Raw genomic sequence first — 16,318 nt, forward strand, 5'->3', positions numbered from 1 at the left:
GGTCATAATTTTCCTTCCAAGGAGTAAGCGTCTTTTAATTTCATGGCTGCAATCACCATCTGCAGTGATTTTGGAGCCCAAAAAAATTAAGTCAGCCACCATTTCCACTCTTTCCCCATCTATTTCCCATGAAGTGATGAGATCAGGTGCCATGATCTTCGTTTTCTGAATGTTGAGCTTTAAGCCAACTTTTTCACTCTCCTCTTTCACTTTCATCAAGAGGCTTTTTAGTTCCTCTTCACTTTCTGCCATAAGAGTGGTGTCATCTGTATATCTGAGGTTATTGATATTTCTCCCAGCCATCTTGATTCTAACTTGTGCTTCTTCCAGCCCAGTGTTTCTCATGATGTACTCTGCATTTAAGTTAAATAAGCAGGGTGACAGTATACAGCCTTGATGTACTCCTTTTCCTATTTGGAACCAGTCTGTTGTTCTATATCCAGTTCTAACTGTTGCTTCCTGACTTGCATATAGGTTTCTCAAGAGGCAGGTCAGGTGGTCTGGGATTCCCATCTCTTTCGGAATTTTCCACGGTTTATTGTGATCCACACAGTCAAAGGCTTTGGCATAGTCAATAAAGAAGAAATAGATGTTTTTCTGGAACTCTCTTGCTTTTTCAATGATCCAGAATACTGACGTGGTTTGCCATTCCCTTCTCCAGTGGACCACATACTGTCAGACCTCTCCACCATGACCCACCCGTCTTGGGTGGCCCCACAGGGCATGGCTTAGTTTCGTTGAGTTAGACAAGGCTGTGGTCCTAGTGTGATTAGATTGACTAGTTTTCTGTGAGTATGGTTTCATGTGTCTGCCCTCTGATGCCCTCTCGCAACACCTACCATCTTACTTGGGTTTCTCTTACCTTGGACGTGGGGTATCTCTTCACGGCTGCTCCAGCAAAGTGCAGCCGCTGCTCCTTACCTTGGACGAGGGATATCTCCTCACCGCCGCCCCTCCTGACCTTGAACGTGGAGTAGCTCCTCTTGGCCCTCCTGCTCCCGCACAGCCACTGCTCCTTGGACATGGGGCAGCTCCTCCCGGCCGCCTGCCCTGACCTTGGACTGGGGTGGCTGCTCCTGCGCTGTTTATTTTCCTTACCTCACCACAAATGTGTGAACTCGGACCCTTTTATCAGTCTTTCTTCTGTTCAGGGCCTGGAGATTGACTTACCAAGGCTATCATTTATTAGTGAGAGAACTAATAGGATATTTGGAGAAATAAAACTTAGTGGAAGACCAGAACATTTATTCAGATGGTACCTTATTCAAATGAGGGCTACATAAATTCCTTTGGGAGGGGCTAAACCTATCTTTCTGCTATTTTAATCTCATCAAATTAATCACTGGAACTGTCATCTTTGTCATGAGAAGCATCTGCCATTAACAAAACCTGTTCCCCTTGGAAAACAATTTAACTTTCATTGAATTAAAGTTATGGCACACTCTGAATAAATTGTATCCTGCAAGAGACACCACTTGATAATTAACACTCTCATGGGAAATACTTAAAGACCATTTCTACAGGAAACAATGTCATGCCCCTTATTATGGTTAGCATAATTTTAACTCTTAAAGCTTTTATTTTTTTATATCCTAAATGATGTGTTTTTCTGAATGTGTATAGAAAATAACTTCTTTTTTTAATTTAAATTTATTTATTTTAATTAGAGGGTAATTACTTTACAATATTGTATTGGTTTTGCCATACATCAACATGAATCCGCCACGAGTGTACATGTGTTCCCAATCCTGAACCCCCCTCCCTAGAAAATAACTTCTTTAAAAGAAAACAAAGTTACCATTTTTCAGCAGTCATAAAAATCTATTAAGGTGAAAAAAAATTTAAGTACGTGATATTTTCAAAAAGATAATGACAATAAAGGTCTATTTTGCATCTGTATTTCATAAATATGGAATAGCACAGTATTGAGCCTATATAAAATAGCCACAAAAGCTAGTTAAGTGACTTCCATGATATGCAACTAGGAAGGTGGAATTTTTAAATTATTTTTCAAAGAAGTCTATCAGAAATGCTTTTGTAGGTTAACTTCTAGAAATATGTAAAACTCATCTATGAATATTTGTAATATTAATAATAACTTTAAAGTAGCAACTGTGTGTTATTCATCAGTTGATGTAGATTATGGTGTTGAAAGTCATGTTAACTCATTGTGCTGTTTCAAAATATGTGGAGTGGAACTTAGGCATAACAGCCATTGATGGTTCTCTTGAAGAGTTCCAGGGGGGCTCCAGACCATGGCTTAAGTTGTGGTTTTCAGCTCCCGTCTCTATGACCAGCTAACATGACCCCTGGCCTCAGCTTCAGGGGCTAGCTTGTGTGCCAACTGATTGTCAGGGGTTTGGTTTGAGGTGTCAGTTTGTCTCTTTGTAGGTAAAACATGTCATCCTGTAATATCAGTGATCCAGTGAACAACTGGAAACTGTTAGATTATCATGTAATAATAATTCTTACAGAAATATTGAAAATAGGTTAGCAAATACCTTCAATATATCTTATAGAGGTTTAGCCAAACAGTTCATTTGGGTTTTTCCATATGATGTTACAGAAAAACCTAAAGTAACCTCTTGACCAACCCAATATTATCATTATTATTATTTAAATGTATTGTGAATACAGGGTGCTGGACTTCCTAGGTGGCACTCGTGGTAAAGAACCCGCCTGAAAATGCAGGAGACAAAGGAGATATTGGTTTGTCCCCTGGGTCTGGAAGACCACCTGGAGGAGGGCGTGGCAACCCACTCCAGTAATCTTGCCTGGAGAATTCCAGGGACAGAGGAGCCTGGCAGGCTACAGTCCGTGGGGCCCTACATAGTTGGACACGATTGAAGCAGCTTAGCACAAAGGCATGCACAGGGTGATACTTTATCGTGCTGTTTCTGGTTATACCCTGCTTGAATTGTATCCTGTTCAACCAAATACTATTGCTCCTGTCTTCTATTTTCTAATTAGAAGACATCCATAATTTTGCCTATATACATACATACATACATGAATGTGTGCTAAGTCAGTTCAGTCGTGCCCGACTCTTTGCGACCCTATGGACTATAGCCAACCAGGCTCCTCTATCCATGGGATTCTCCAGGAAAGAATACTGGAGTGGGTTGCCATTTCCTTCTCCATGGGATCTACCCAACCCAGGGATCGAACCTACGTTTCTTACTTCTCCTGCATTGGCATTGGCAGCAGGTTTTCTACCACTAGCACCACCTGGGAAGCCCCATACATACGTGTATATATATATATATATATTTTTTTTTTTCCCCCCCAAAGTAGCAGCTTCTTCTCAACATATTGTATGTTGATAAAAGTTAACACCTGTAGGAAGAGGAACATCTGGTCATCCATGCCCGAGTGCTGCCTGGCCGGCCATCCTAGACGAGTTTTTGCAAGAAGGAAGAGGAAATAAATACAAGGAAGCTCCCACCCCTTCCTCTAACCTTCACTTCTTCCTTTTCTCTCAACAGGAACTTTTTACCCCTGAGTGCAAGTTTAAAGAATCTGTTTTTGAAAACTATTATGTAATCTACTCATCTATGCTGTACAGACAACAGGAATCTGGCAGAGCCTGGTTTTTGGGATTGAATAAAGAAGGGCAAGTTATGAAAGGAAACAGAGTAAAGAAAACCAAACCAGCAGCTCATTTTCTACCCAAGCCATTGGAAGGTGAGTGTTGTGTGTGCAGTATCCTGATCAGATGTATTACATGTTTATCTCCCACAACCATGACTCTGCCATGGCCACAAGGGAACCTCATGGAAGGCTGGAAATGTCTCTTACCTTGCTCTGGGTGGTGGTCCCACAGGTGTCTACTTATATTGTGCATTTAAGATTTGTATACGTTACTGTATATATGTGTATGTGTGTATATATGCATATGGTGGTTCATCCTAATGAAACATAAGGTATCTTCATAAAATATCAGCTTTCGAAACCCTAAAAGCAGGTTGGGCAGCTCTAATTCACTTGTGTTTCTGATGGCAGAAGATTTTAAGTCAGCTCATTTTCCCCAAGCACCAGTCAGTCTGGAAGTTCCTTTCCCAGGATTCCCTAGGATCCTTTTCTAACAAAACCACATGAACTATTGGAATCAGTGATGTCACCAGACACTACTCAATTCCTTGGAGCCTCCTCGGATGTCAGTCCCAGTAATCCTCTTGCCATTCGGCACTTCTGCCTTATAGGATATCAATTACAGATTTTCAGGATTACATTTGAAAATGAGGCATAAAAATATAGAACGTTTCACACTTGCCTTCAGTTATTTAAGGGGATCTGTGCACGACTGGCGGGAGAGAAAATTCAAACAATGAGCTCCAGAAGGTTCTGGCTTTGCCTGTTGCTTTGTATGGCTTCGAAGCTGACATAGTGTGATCATGTTGCTTTTTAATCACTTGAGAGTTTGAATTTAATGACCTAAAGACCTAGACTGGAGAAGATGAGTGGGAATGAGTGTCCTTGTGTTGACAGCATGTAGTGGGAGGAGGGTCTGACTTTTTCTCACTGAACAAAGAGAATTGGATTAAATGCTTGCCATTCTCATATACTTCCTGTGGCCTCTGTGTGTGTGTGTGTGTGTGTGTGTGTGTGTGTGTGTGTGTATAGCCCCCATTTAAACCTTCTCTCCTCGACAAAAATCCAGGCACACCGACGTGCACGGTTTGGAGACACAAAACCGGAAAATGGAAAAGGAAGTCATACTTTCTGTTCAGGGGCTGGTTTTTACTGCTTTTAAAACAGGAATTCCCTCTAGATGGGGTTACTCGACTTCCGGGAAAAAAGACTGGGCCTCCAGCGGAGGTCTGTGCGTGAGCCTAACCAGGTAACGTCTCCTTTTCTGCCCTCCACCCCCGTCCCCACCACTAGTTGCCATGTACCGAGAACCATCTTTGCATGACGTCGGAGAAACGGTCCCGAAGGCCGGGGTGACGCCGAGTAAAAGCACGAGCGCGTCGGCCATCATGAATGGAGGCAAACCAGTCAACAAAAGTAAGACGACATAGCCAGACCCTCACGGGTGTTGTGACTGACTCGCCCCCGAGCGCCGTTGAGCCATTTATCCCGGCCAGACCCTCCCGCTTCCTCCGGGGGCCCAGGAGCCGCTGGGGGTAGGCTGCTCCCCGCTGGCCCGAACTCCTTGGTTGCAAGTGGATAAATCTCAACGCGTCGCGCCCCCCCCCACAAGAAGAAGACACCTGGACAACCAGCTCAACTCAGACCATGGAATGCCCTACCAGATATGGAATGCCTTTTTAATATCTTTTCTGTGACTGTGACACTTCATGTGAATGACCTCCTTCACGAGTCCACTCGACACCTTGCCTGCTGACAGCTACCCATATTCCTTTTTGAGTCCCGTTTCGGCGAAATCCATGTGTTTCAGTTCGATTTTTGTAGCACACAGATACTCTTGAGTAAATTTCTAGTTAGATGCTGTAAACCTGTGCTATTCTGGAGTTCTCTTCTTCCCATTTATTTTTCCCAGGGCTGCTGGCTCTACTGTCTGTGACCTTTTGTAGGGATGGTGTTCCTCCCAATCTTAACTGTCGTGGTTGGCTTAGTTGGGAAGCGATCAGGGAAACGGAAAGCCTTCTAAACCTATTATGACAAATTGCATCTATAAAGATTAGGACTGTGATCTCCGGCTCACACTACTGATGAAACACACATATACCCCCCGTCCAGTAGCAGATACTGTGCTCCCGAGGCCCACGCGGCTGGGCTGAGAAACGGGGTCAAACGCGGTCATGGGAAGCACTCTATGATCTGGGTTTGACATCCCCCTTAGTTTCTTTGTGTGTGTGTGTGTGTGTGTTTTATACATATCACAAGCTTACTGGTAATGGTAACATTTGCCTTGCCCAGCGAGCAAGACCCACTGATTTTTGAGAAAGTGGGTCAGAAGAACTCTGTAGGCCTTGTAGGCCTGATTAAGGTTCATTTTTCATCTATGAATCCTCATTATTTGGGAAAAAAGGAAAAAAAATCAATGATTAACAACCTACAAGAATTGCGCTACCTAAATCCATTTCAGATAGAGAATCCTTTCTGTTTTTAATGAACCAAACTTAACACCATCCCCGATTTGGGCTGCGTTCCACTCATACTCGGCAGAGCATGGGCAAGGCGGCTGTTGTGTTCTTTCCTGCAGCAGCAATGCAAATGTTAGTTATAAATAAGACTTTAATATTTTTGGTGTTTAATGACAAGTTTTTAAACCGGACACATTAGGGAAGAAAAAAGTATTTTTTTTAGCTCAGCATGCTGAGTCAGGTACTGTGTATTTCACCGGTCCATACCTCTGACTCAGCTTCTGGGGTCCGTGTGGCCCTGTAGCTGAGTTAGAGGTGCCTTGCCATGATCTCAGAATGCAGTCTGTTGAATTATTCTAGATTAAAATAAAGGACAACCAACACGTTCAAATATCAGGTTTTCAGTCCATCCAATATATATATATTTTTTTTTTTTTTTTTTTCCTTGCTTTTGTTTGATTTTGCTTTCTTAACTTCCTTTGGGATTTCCAACTGCTGAATTCTGAGCTTAGGGAAGACAGCAACTGAGAAAGTCCAGGAATAGTTGACTCCACAGTGAAGAAACCATGCAAAATGTTCACCATGGGCTCTAAAGTGTTTCAAAATGTTTGATACTAAACTGTTTGGAAATATATTTGTTAACTGTATATACTTAATAAATTTCAATGTTTTTCTCCTCTGAACAGTTAATTGAGACCAAACTAAACCTCATTTATAGAAAGCTATATGTGGGATCCATGTACTGGCCTCTTGTTATTTTCTATGTGGAAGGATGACCCAGTCGCCATTTTCTCCCATCCGCACTGTATTTACTGGGGAATTATTTTGTCACTGCTTTCCTAAGTCTCCATGACAGCCTTTGCCCAGCCTTTAAAAATTTTGGCCTGCTTAGCTGATTAAAGATTTACTATCAATTTAACTGTTTATGCTTATTTCATTTTCATATTGAATTCCTCTTTAATAAATAAAAAGTTAGCATAACATCTGAGTAGATTTATTGTTGATAATGCTAAAGTACAAATACAACATAATGATTCTTTTGACCTCTCTTGATTTCTTATTACACCGTTTCAAAGCCTATTATTTTTAATAGGCTAAGTTAAAATACATTAGATGAATTACATTAATCAATTTTTAGGGAAGACATATAATCCATAGTATGTGACAAACTGAATAACAACTTGAAATTCCAATTAGATGGACTGACCCTACCATGTGCATGTGTGCACAGGTGCACACACACACACACACACACATCAAAAAACCCCACCTATATGTTTTTGGTAATCAGCCCTACTTGCTGGTTTCTTTTTCTCTCCTGCAAGCTTGTTTGTTGGTTAAAATTATGACAAGATTTATTTTTGTAAATGAATGAGATTTCAGTAAATGTGTACCTCTGTTTTGTTTTTTACATGAGTTACCTATAAGGGCATTTTTCCCTATGAATGGATGTCAAATACTTTCTTCTAATATATGTTTAGACGTACTGCAGAGGGCTCCTTGTTAGTTGTGATTTAGTTAGATCACTTCCTCTGTGTCTGGTCTGACCTGTTGCATGGAACGAGGACAGCACTGATGAACTGCATGTTGTAGGACCTGTGTTTCAAGAGCCATTGGTGTGTATTGCTCATCTACATACAAAGAGTTTGTCTGCATTGTACAGTTTCTGTGTTTAATATCATTTGTTGTATTCATAAATACAACACATTGAATAAAATATTTATATGAAGGCATATTCCAGAACATTGAACAACTTTATGTAACAAAATGGCATTGGATCACCCACAGATATAGAGAAATGTCATGTAAATAAGTTTAGTAAACTCAGTCTCCCCCTTTACCATGCCAAAGAAGATTTTAGCTCTTTGATGATACCTCTTTTGCTATTTTTCCAGGATAAGTCTCCACCATTTTTCCCCCCTCAAAAACTAAGTTTGCCGTTTTAAGTGCAATCTGTCACCATTGATGTTCTGTACAGTAAATCTGATGGAATTCATTTGTATTTGGAGACCACCATGTGATCTGTACCTGCATGTGTGTATGTTGATTTTATCGAGTCTTTCCAGTATCACATGCCTTTTGCATTCGTGTCTGGTGTGGAAGGGTTATGTCTGCTCATCTGTTATGGGAGCTGTTGCTTCACTCATTCCTCAACAATGCTCTGGAATGTTTATTGTTTTCATATTTCAAGTGATATCATTTTATTTTCTTATGTTTGCTAAAATATTTTGCTACAACTTAACCTGAAAAAATTATAGAAGAGAGGCAAATGGTCCAACCTATATAAAGAGTACAATGGAATTGAGCATCATTCCATTACAAATCTTGGAGAATTTAGAGGTTCTTGCTCTAAATGTTCCTTTGCCCTGAGTGTTTTCGGTTAAGGACTGGCTTCAAAAGTGCCATGATGAACCCACAAGACTCCTGCCATGGTCCATCTAATTATTTGCCTCTTGGAGTGCAAGAGGAGTTTCTTTATCATATCTGGCCAGTTGCTTAATGAATGCTTAAAGCACTAAAACCGTCAGCTGTTTTCAGGATGACCAATACTAGATTTGGCTCTTTTTTAAAATACAAGAAAAAAATACATTTCGACTTAAAAGATAAACATGTACCACTTCATTTAAAGTTATCTCCCTAATATTAGAGGGAGTATGAACATTTTAGAAGGAGACTATATCCAGGGATAGCTGTTGAGCTAAGCAGGCATCTCAGACTCCAGATGTGAACTGTGTTACTCTGGAGTAAAATACACTTTTTAGAGTAGCTTTGTTTGCTTACAAAGTGGCCTGTTGACTCAATACTGAGTGGGGTTTCAACATCTTTGATAGTGAGTCTGCAAAGGTTGAGTTATGTCTTGTTTTTGTTTTCTCTTGGTTTTCTCTCTCATTTGGTCTAATCCCCATGTTGTGTTTGCATTTGAGGTGGTGGAGGCCATTCCTTCCAATGCATGGTGAGAATCCAGATTGGCTCAGAGTCCAGGGTGATTCTCCTAGGTCTCAGGATGTTTGTAGACTCTTATTCAAAAGTCCTTTATGGAGGAACTCCTCAGTGATGGTTTGCCAAGCAAACTGGGTTGGTGCTAACACCATTGGCAAACATGTATCCTTCCCAATTGACGTATTTCCACTATAACTACTGACCAACTTGAATAAGCCAATGAAATTTCCCTCCAACTGTTATAAGTTTGTTCTTGCCCTGCCATTTTTTTTTTTTTTTTGAAGAGGGAGTTTCTATCTAAGCAATGGAATCAAAAATCAAATTACAAAATCACATCTAAGAAGGGTAGAAATTTATGTCTTGTACGTAACTATGTTTATTTTTCTCCAACTTAAACATGTAAGTTAAATCACTTCTTCATAGATCTATTGATGTCTGCATTGCTAGACACCCAAAATCATACATAAACACACACAAGAACTGTTGCAGCAGACAGAAAGTGGTAAAATGAAAATATTTTTGTTTTAGAAGAAAAATATTCATTAGCGTGTAGGTACCATGTGACTTAATGCCATAATTTCCTTTTGGTTCAATAATTCTGAGCTAAATGAACCCCAGAATAGAGCTGTATTATATTTTCAGCTTTGTCAAAAAATTTGGACCAATCACATTTTGAACTTTATAATACACTAATATCTCCATATTTTAACTTTTTCTTAAAAAAAAAGAATGCCAAGGACATTTTTGTTAAATGAAAATAAAAGAACAGCACTTTTGTTGTAGGTGCTGTTAATGAAAAGGGGTAAGAGATGTAGAAAATGATAAGAAAAAGAAGACACACCGAGGGTTACGCGACAAGAGAGGAAGCTAAGAGCAGTTTCAGTAGAGCAGAGGCTGGCAAACTCCTGCTTGGGTACAAGCCAAATCCATCTCCCAATGTTTCTTACAGTCCAGGAGCTCAGAATGAATTTGTTTTTTCAGCTTTAAAATATTAAATGAAAACAAACAAGAATTTGTAACAGATGTATGTGACCCACAAAGTCTAAACTATTTACCATCTGGTCCTTTATAGAAACCAAAGTTCTGCAAGAAAGGAACCTGAAGGTCTTTTGTGCAAATTATGATGGCTGGATAAGGTAATGAAGTTCAGTGTCTGTGCAGCATCACATACGGCATCAGAACTACAACTGAACAACAACAGCTTTGTTTGAGGGTTAAAGTGTTTAGATAGAGAAGAGGAAAGAGTATAATCTGTATTGTTTCTTCACAGCTCCTATTTCCCTCATTTACAAAAACTGATATATTGATTGATAACTTGAGACTAGAGATACAATCACATGGTTGCACTCCTTAATCTCAGGATAGAAATGACAATTTTATAAATCTCTTAAAGTATGAGAACACTATTAGTACTATCAAAATAAGCATCAGTTAAATTTTATCTTAAATAATTTTCAATATTAAAATTTTCAGTAACTCAGCAGATGCATATTTTCCTTATTTTTGGTGATGTGACTTAGAAAAGTCCAAGCCACAACTCTAGAATATTTACATCATCAAGGAAAATTTCCAAGTAAAACTTTTCATCTTAATATGGAAATGATTTTGTTACATTATTCTAGGATTTTACAAGATAGAAATCACCTTTAGAAAAAAAAAAGTGGGGTTTTTATTAGCTGTAAATAATTAAGGGTTGCCTAACTAATGTGTATAAGTAGATTTAACTGTAAATATGTAAGGGAAGTCTGAATTATTGTACATTTTCATAATTCAATGTGAATTTCATACAGAGCAGAATTTCACCATTAAGAAAATAAACATTTTGTTCTTATTATTGACTGAATACTTGTAATTTCTATTTCAGGCATTTCTGGATTTTTTTTTTAAACCCTCTGAGCTTTTGAGACTTTTAATCTTAATATAATTTCTTGATTTCTTTGCATGAGCCTACTTTTCCAATAAGTAATGTATCCTTACAAATGGTTTTTAAGGGAGGTGAATGTATATTTCAGGCCCATCATACATCTAACTATATGCTGTCTTTTTAAAAGGCAAGTTACCATGGAGTAGTTTAAACAGTAAAAAAATCAGAATTCTTATACATGTAACCCCTGCCCAATATTAAAAAATGTTCTAGAAATAGAAAATAGATACCCCTGAATAAAAATTCATTTGGGGGAGTTAATCCTCAGTAGGTAAATATATACTGACACAGAATATAAGCAAGTTATGTCACTATTTATTTAAAATGTTGAATTGTACATTTTTCATAATATCTTCCTTCATTTTAAGAGAGTCTGTTTTTGTGTGAGTCTAAAGGGGGATAAGACAAATGACTTTAATGGCTAAAATGACCAGGTTTATTTCTTTTTTTCAAAAGCACTGATGATGTAGTTTCTGCCCCTTGTCCTATGGGTGTCTGGATTCCCTATGTCTCCATGGAAATGATGAGTGATATGGAATCCTGGCAAAATATGGTCAATGGATTTATGTGAGGCTGTATTTTTTCCTTAGACACAAATATGGTCTTTCTTGTACAGGGTTGTACATTTCTAACAACCATGTAATTCAATGTTTCTCAGCTCAGGCACCCTTGACATGTGAAGTCAGGTCATTCTTTGCTGTGGGGGCTGTCCTGTGCCCCAGAGGACGCTCACAGCATCCCTGGTGCCCACCCACTGGGTATCCACCCCTAACATGCCTTCCACGCCACCCAGGGTGACCATCAAAATTACCTGAAAACATTATTGTCAAGCGTTTTCTGGGTGGTAAAGTTTGCCCTTGTTGAGAACCACTGATGTAAATGAAGGTAGGAAAAGTTTTTTCTGATGCTATTTTCATCAGAATTTGCTTAACTCATTTTTAATGGGTACCCAGATTTCATTCAGGCATTCAGAAAGAGAAAAACATACAATAGTCTTGTTCGACCTGTTGTAGTGGTGATTATACATGGTTTCCTCTGCATTTATACGTTCTGAGGGCCGAGAAGAAAGAACCCGGTTCCCTGCCACGTAATCGTTAAGGGTATTCCGTGCCGAGCCAGATTTCACAGGCATTTCCATTCCATCCGTCCCAGCATTCACAGTTTCCACAGCTACAGATCCCATTCCCTGCAGCAGAGTACACAGGGCAGTCATCATCATGATAGAAAGGCACCACATTATAAAATATGTCATTCCAAACCGTAGCTGTTCATCAGCAAGACCATTTCATTCATCCTCTGCAAATTTTCTGATTCTATTCTGTAACCATCTTATCTCATTTAGCAGCTATGGGAAATCTAATTTTTCACACAATTAATGGCAGCTGCTTGATGCCACCCTGTGCGTAGCATCTAAGAGTGACCATCCTGTGTCACTCCAGGTGGCTTCCAAGTCATAATTTCATTTTCCTGTAGACAGCAAGTTATGTCTGACTTATGAATAAATGTGGAAAACTACCAAGTCCCTTGACATAGAATGAGGTAAGCTGAGGAATCAGAAGAGGAGCCTTGTTTCATAGGGGTGGACTGAAAGTGAAGGTCTAGCTTAATGACATGGAAGCTTTCATCTTTTACCTGCCACTGGAAGTAAGGAGAGCAGATATATATGTCTCTTTTCCCTGTAGCTTATTCAAGGGGATGTATTTTATTGACGTAACTGATTATCAGGATTCAATAACTCGAGAAAGCAATAGCTATTACACTGCTAAGTGTTCTCATTGCTCCCATCCCCTCAACACACACCCCATTCCTCGCACACAACCAACACATCAACCAATGGTCTTTGGAAGAGGCACCTGGGACCTGTTTAAAGTAATATTCCATTGCCTACATCTGGCTCAAAGTAAAATCGTTCTCAAGACCATTGTTTTCTCTTTTCTGCGTAAATAGGGGAGAGGGGTTACTTTGTGGAAGTTTCCCAACAGCCATATAATTTGGCTTTATTCTTGTGCATTCCTCTGGATTTGGGAATCAATGCCCCTCCCCTTCTGTAGTGACTTTCAATGAACAGTAGGTCTTGATTGCAAGGAGGCTCTCCTGCCCTGCCATCTGCGGCAGGGCACAGTGAGTGTGGTCTCCACTGCCGACTATGACAAAGAGCGATTAGGGTTGGTTGATACGGCACCTGTGCAAATGAGCCCATCATGTTTGTCGCAGTCCCTGTCATCACAGTCGCAGAATTCTCCTGAAACGTACCATTCTTCAGCAGAACAAAGGCACTTTCCACAGTGGCAGGAGCCTGGAATCAGAAAGGGCACTACTTGCCGTCATCACTTAACTAAAGGTTTCGGTTGAGAACAGAATATCATCAATGCAACGACAGTGGATGTTTAATAACCTATCAAAGGGAGAAGTTTATTGACTAGCCAGTCACTCAGAGGGGAGCCTGACTTACTGTAATTCATAAAGGTTATCCAGGAAAGGCTTCATTACAGATCTAGACAGTTGCAATTAGCCTTGAGCAAATGTTCCACGGTCCCGCCTGGTTGAAATGTCAATGAGGGCAGAATGTGGCTGATTCTTATGGATGGCCTTCAGAAAAGGTGTTCAAAAATAGATGTTCCTTTTTTCTTTTTTCTTCCTGAATTCAATTGTGCCTTAAAGGTGCTTTGTTTTTTTGTTTTTTTTTTAGGAATTGAATAGCAAGTTCTATTAGGTGGGGATGCATTTTATAACGAAAAGAACTACTAAATTATTGTGCTTACAATTCTGGATTCTTGTTTACGGGATTTTCTTTAAATAGGGACATGCCTGCATATTGGGTAGCTCTTTAAAGTGCCAAAAATACACAGTAACTCATGTATATTTGCCTTATCAGATCTCATTCTTAGAATTTGTTGCCATAATCAAGAAAGGCTCTAATCACTCAAAATGTTCATCTTTTCAGGGTCTTGGTCAAAGTATCTTTTGCATTACTTACTCATTTCTCCTCTTTTCAATTAATTATTTAATTAATGTTATTAATTAAAAACCTCCTCTTTGGTTATTAAGAACATTTTGGTTTGCCCAGAAATAATTTTATTAGTTACTTAAATATATTTAAAAGAAAATGTATGAGTTAAATGGTGTCACAAAAGGAGGGTCTCTCAGTCTAAATGTTTTCACCTGATGGGCTATGAGATCCTCATGTGGCAAAATTTCGGCTACAACAAGAGTAAAGAAAACTTTAAAATTTAAAGGAAACACTTAAGGACTTACCCTTCCTTTTATTTCCTTGGATGGATTATTTTTTCCAAACATGGTTTTCCTTTTACTAAAAGATGCTTATCACTAAATTGTTCTGGTCAAAAATCACCTTAAGAGATGGTGAAGTAGAAAAAAAATATATTGGAAGATGAGCAGCAATCCGTCATTAGTGCTTCTAGGAAACACAGTGCTTGAAAAATGAATTAAGAAACTGAGTGAGCCAAGTGGTTGAGGGAGAGAGATTTCCTGACATCACAGAATCCGGAAAGGATCCGTATAAACACATCTCATGCATTAAGCACTATGTGGTATTTCATATCATGGAAATGACTAATCTGTATTTTAGCTGCAAAAATCCCCAAGAGCCAAGTTAAACTTTCCACATTCCTTGCCATGCTCCTAAAGAAGAAGGTAAGGGAGTAGTCAGAACTAGTTATGAGTTGAGAGCTGGGTTTACATTTGTGAAGTCTTTGCTTAACCATAGCATAATTTCATATAGTCTTGTCTTACTTTCCTGAGGGTCTCGTTGATTTGCATTTCCTTGAGCAAATTCTAGACAACTTTCAGTTCTGATGAGTGACTGACAGCCTGGTGGTTGCTTAGGAACCAATGAGCAGGGACCTCCTGGCTCAAGTCTGTGAAGGATGCTGGCTTCTTCTTGGTCTCATTCAGGTACGGTGTTACCTTATTTTAGAAATGTATTTGTCGTACTTTTAAAAACTTTCTTTCCAATTTCTAGGCATGGAAGTGTTTACCATAAGCTCATTTAGTAAATGGTTAGCGATCTGAGTGCAAACAAAAAAGACTTGGGGCATTTCATTGACTTTTCATGGTAACTGCTTCAGAAAATACCATATTTCATTCTTTAATTCCATGATTATTGGAATGAATCTGATTGTTTTTAGTTGTTTGTAAAACAGTTGTCCCCTTTACATTTCAAAATTATGTCTACAAAGCAGCAGAAGTAAATGACTTTCTATGTTCATGATATTCACAATTATGCCTAGGATATCTTTTTTGTCACAACTCATGAAAAGATCTCACGTTTCGTTTTTAAGCTTACCCCCTAGCCCTGAAACTATTCTAATTACTGCTCTTGCTTCTGGAATGTTTAGCTTCAGGCTATAACAAAGTATTTTCCTAAAACTGATTAAGCTCAGCTAAAGTTAATATGGTATCTTGGATGGACCGTTTGACAAGTAAACTCCAGTTCCAAAAGTCTACTAGACACTGAACTACTTCAAGTGAAAAATGGGGATTGATTTTTGTATATGTGATGAAAAAGTAGCTTTTCTCAGTCAGCGTTTTCCCCAGCTGTGTTGTTCTTTCTATTTGTGCCTCTCAGAGGTAGGAACTTTTTCTGCTTGTAAAATTAGGATTAGCATAGCATGTAATACTAACACAGTGTGACCGGTATCAGGACCTCTGAGAGCCACGCCTTTGTTGTAGAGTGCTCTGACTTGTTTTTATCAGTAGTCAGGGCTCAAACTGCACGTGCGTAGAAAGGGAACCACTTAGGCAAAGGATTCTCAGACAGACACAGACAAACACAGGCCACAGGACTGCCAAGAGGGGATCGACTATTCAGCTCCACTGGTCGGGCCCCACTTACACTCATGAGACCCAGTCCAGCTGAAGGAGGCAGCTGGCCCGTCTTGGCAGGATCTCTAGGGTAGTAAGTTCATGACCACATCACCTAACTCCTTTATTGTCTGTCTTAGTGTAAGGACCCTAAAGAGCGCTCTGATCTTCCTTCCGTGCTGCTTACTGGCTTCCATTCCTGAGCAATCAACCACCTTTTCTCATTTGTCTTCAGAGCATCCTTAGTATGTAAGAAGGGGAAAGAAATGAAACTCTTCTGCCTTCGAAGATGAGAAAATGGAAGTACATCAGTTAACCTAAGATTCCAATCTGATTCAGTCTACTCTTGCATCTATCTGTGATGCTTCTCCCAGGGGGAGGGGGAGGAAGACTTCCATGCAGTTTCAAAAATGATTTGTGCATCCTATAGATTCTGTCCAGACAGCCATTGAGTGAGGCAACCAGAACACAGAGCAAAGGGTGGCTTTTGAAACATGATTTTTCACCCTTTCTCTTTTCCAGGCATGAAGAACAGGCTGGGTTGGGCCAGGGATGAGGGATGGGGCGGGGTGGGGGGGAA

General features: G+C 39.6%; 2 protein-coding genes across 3 annotated transcripts in view; one reads left to right on the forward strand and one right to left on the reverse strand.

Moving 5' to 3' along the window:
* The window catches only part of FGF14 (fibroblast growth factor 14), a 640,089-nt gene extending 630,740 nt beyond the window's left edge, over window positions 1-9,349 (forward strand). Inside the window, exons 4-5 of one of the 2 annotated variants that reach the window (XM_010831481.1) lie at window positions 3,486-3,684; window positions 4,885-9,349. In XM_010831481.1, coding sequence (XP_010829783.1) covers window positions 3,486-3,684; window positions 4,885-5,021 — 336 coding nt within the window. In that variant the 3' untranslated portion in view covers window positions 5,022-9,349. The remainder of the gene's footprint in view (window positions 1-3,485; window positions 3,685-4,884) is intronic. The other variant, XM_010831482.1, reaches the window with a different exon arrangement.
* ITGBL1 (integrin, beta-like 1 (with EGF-like repeat domains)) overlaps window positions 9,342-16,318 on the reverse strand; it is a 236,932-nt gene continuing 229,955 nt past the window's right edge. Inside the window, exons 9-10 of the mRNA XM_010831480.1 lie at window positions 13,097-13,210; window positions 9,342-12,100 (exon numbers count right to left, since the gene is read on the reverse strand). Coding sequence (XP_010829782.1) covers window positions 12,009-12,100; window positions 13,097-13,210 — 206 coding nt within the window. The 3' untranslated portion in view covers window positions 9,342-12,008. The remainder of the gene's footprint in view (window positions 12,101-13,096; window positions 13,211-16,318) is intronic.

Source organism: Bison bison, unplaced genomic scaffold (assembly GCF_000754665.1).
Source record: "Bison bison bison isolate TAMUID 2011002044 unplaced genomic scaffold, Bison_UMD1.0 scf7180017864527, whole genome shotgun sequence".
Classification (NCBI taxonomy): domain Eukaryota; kingdom Metazoa; phylum Chordata; class Mammalia; order Artiodactyla; family Bovidae; genus Bison; species Bison bison.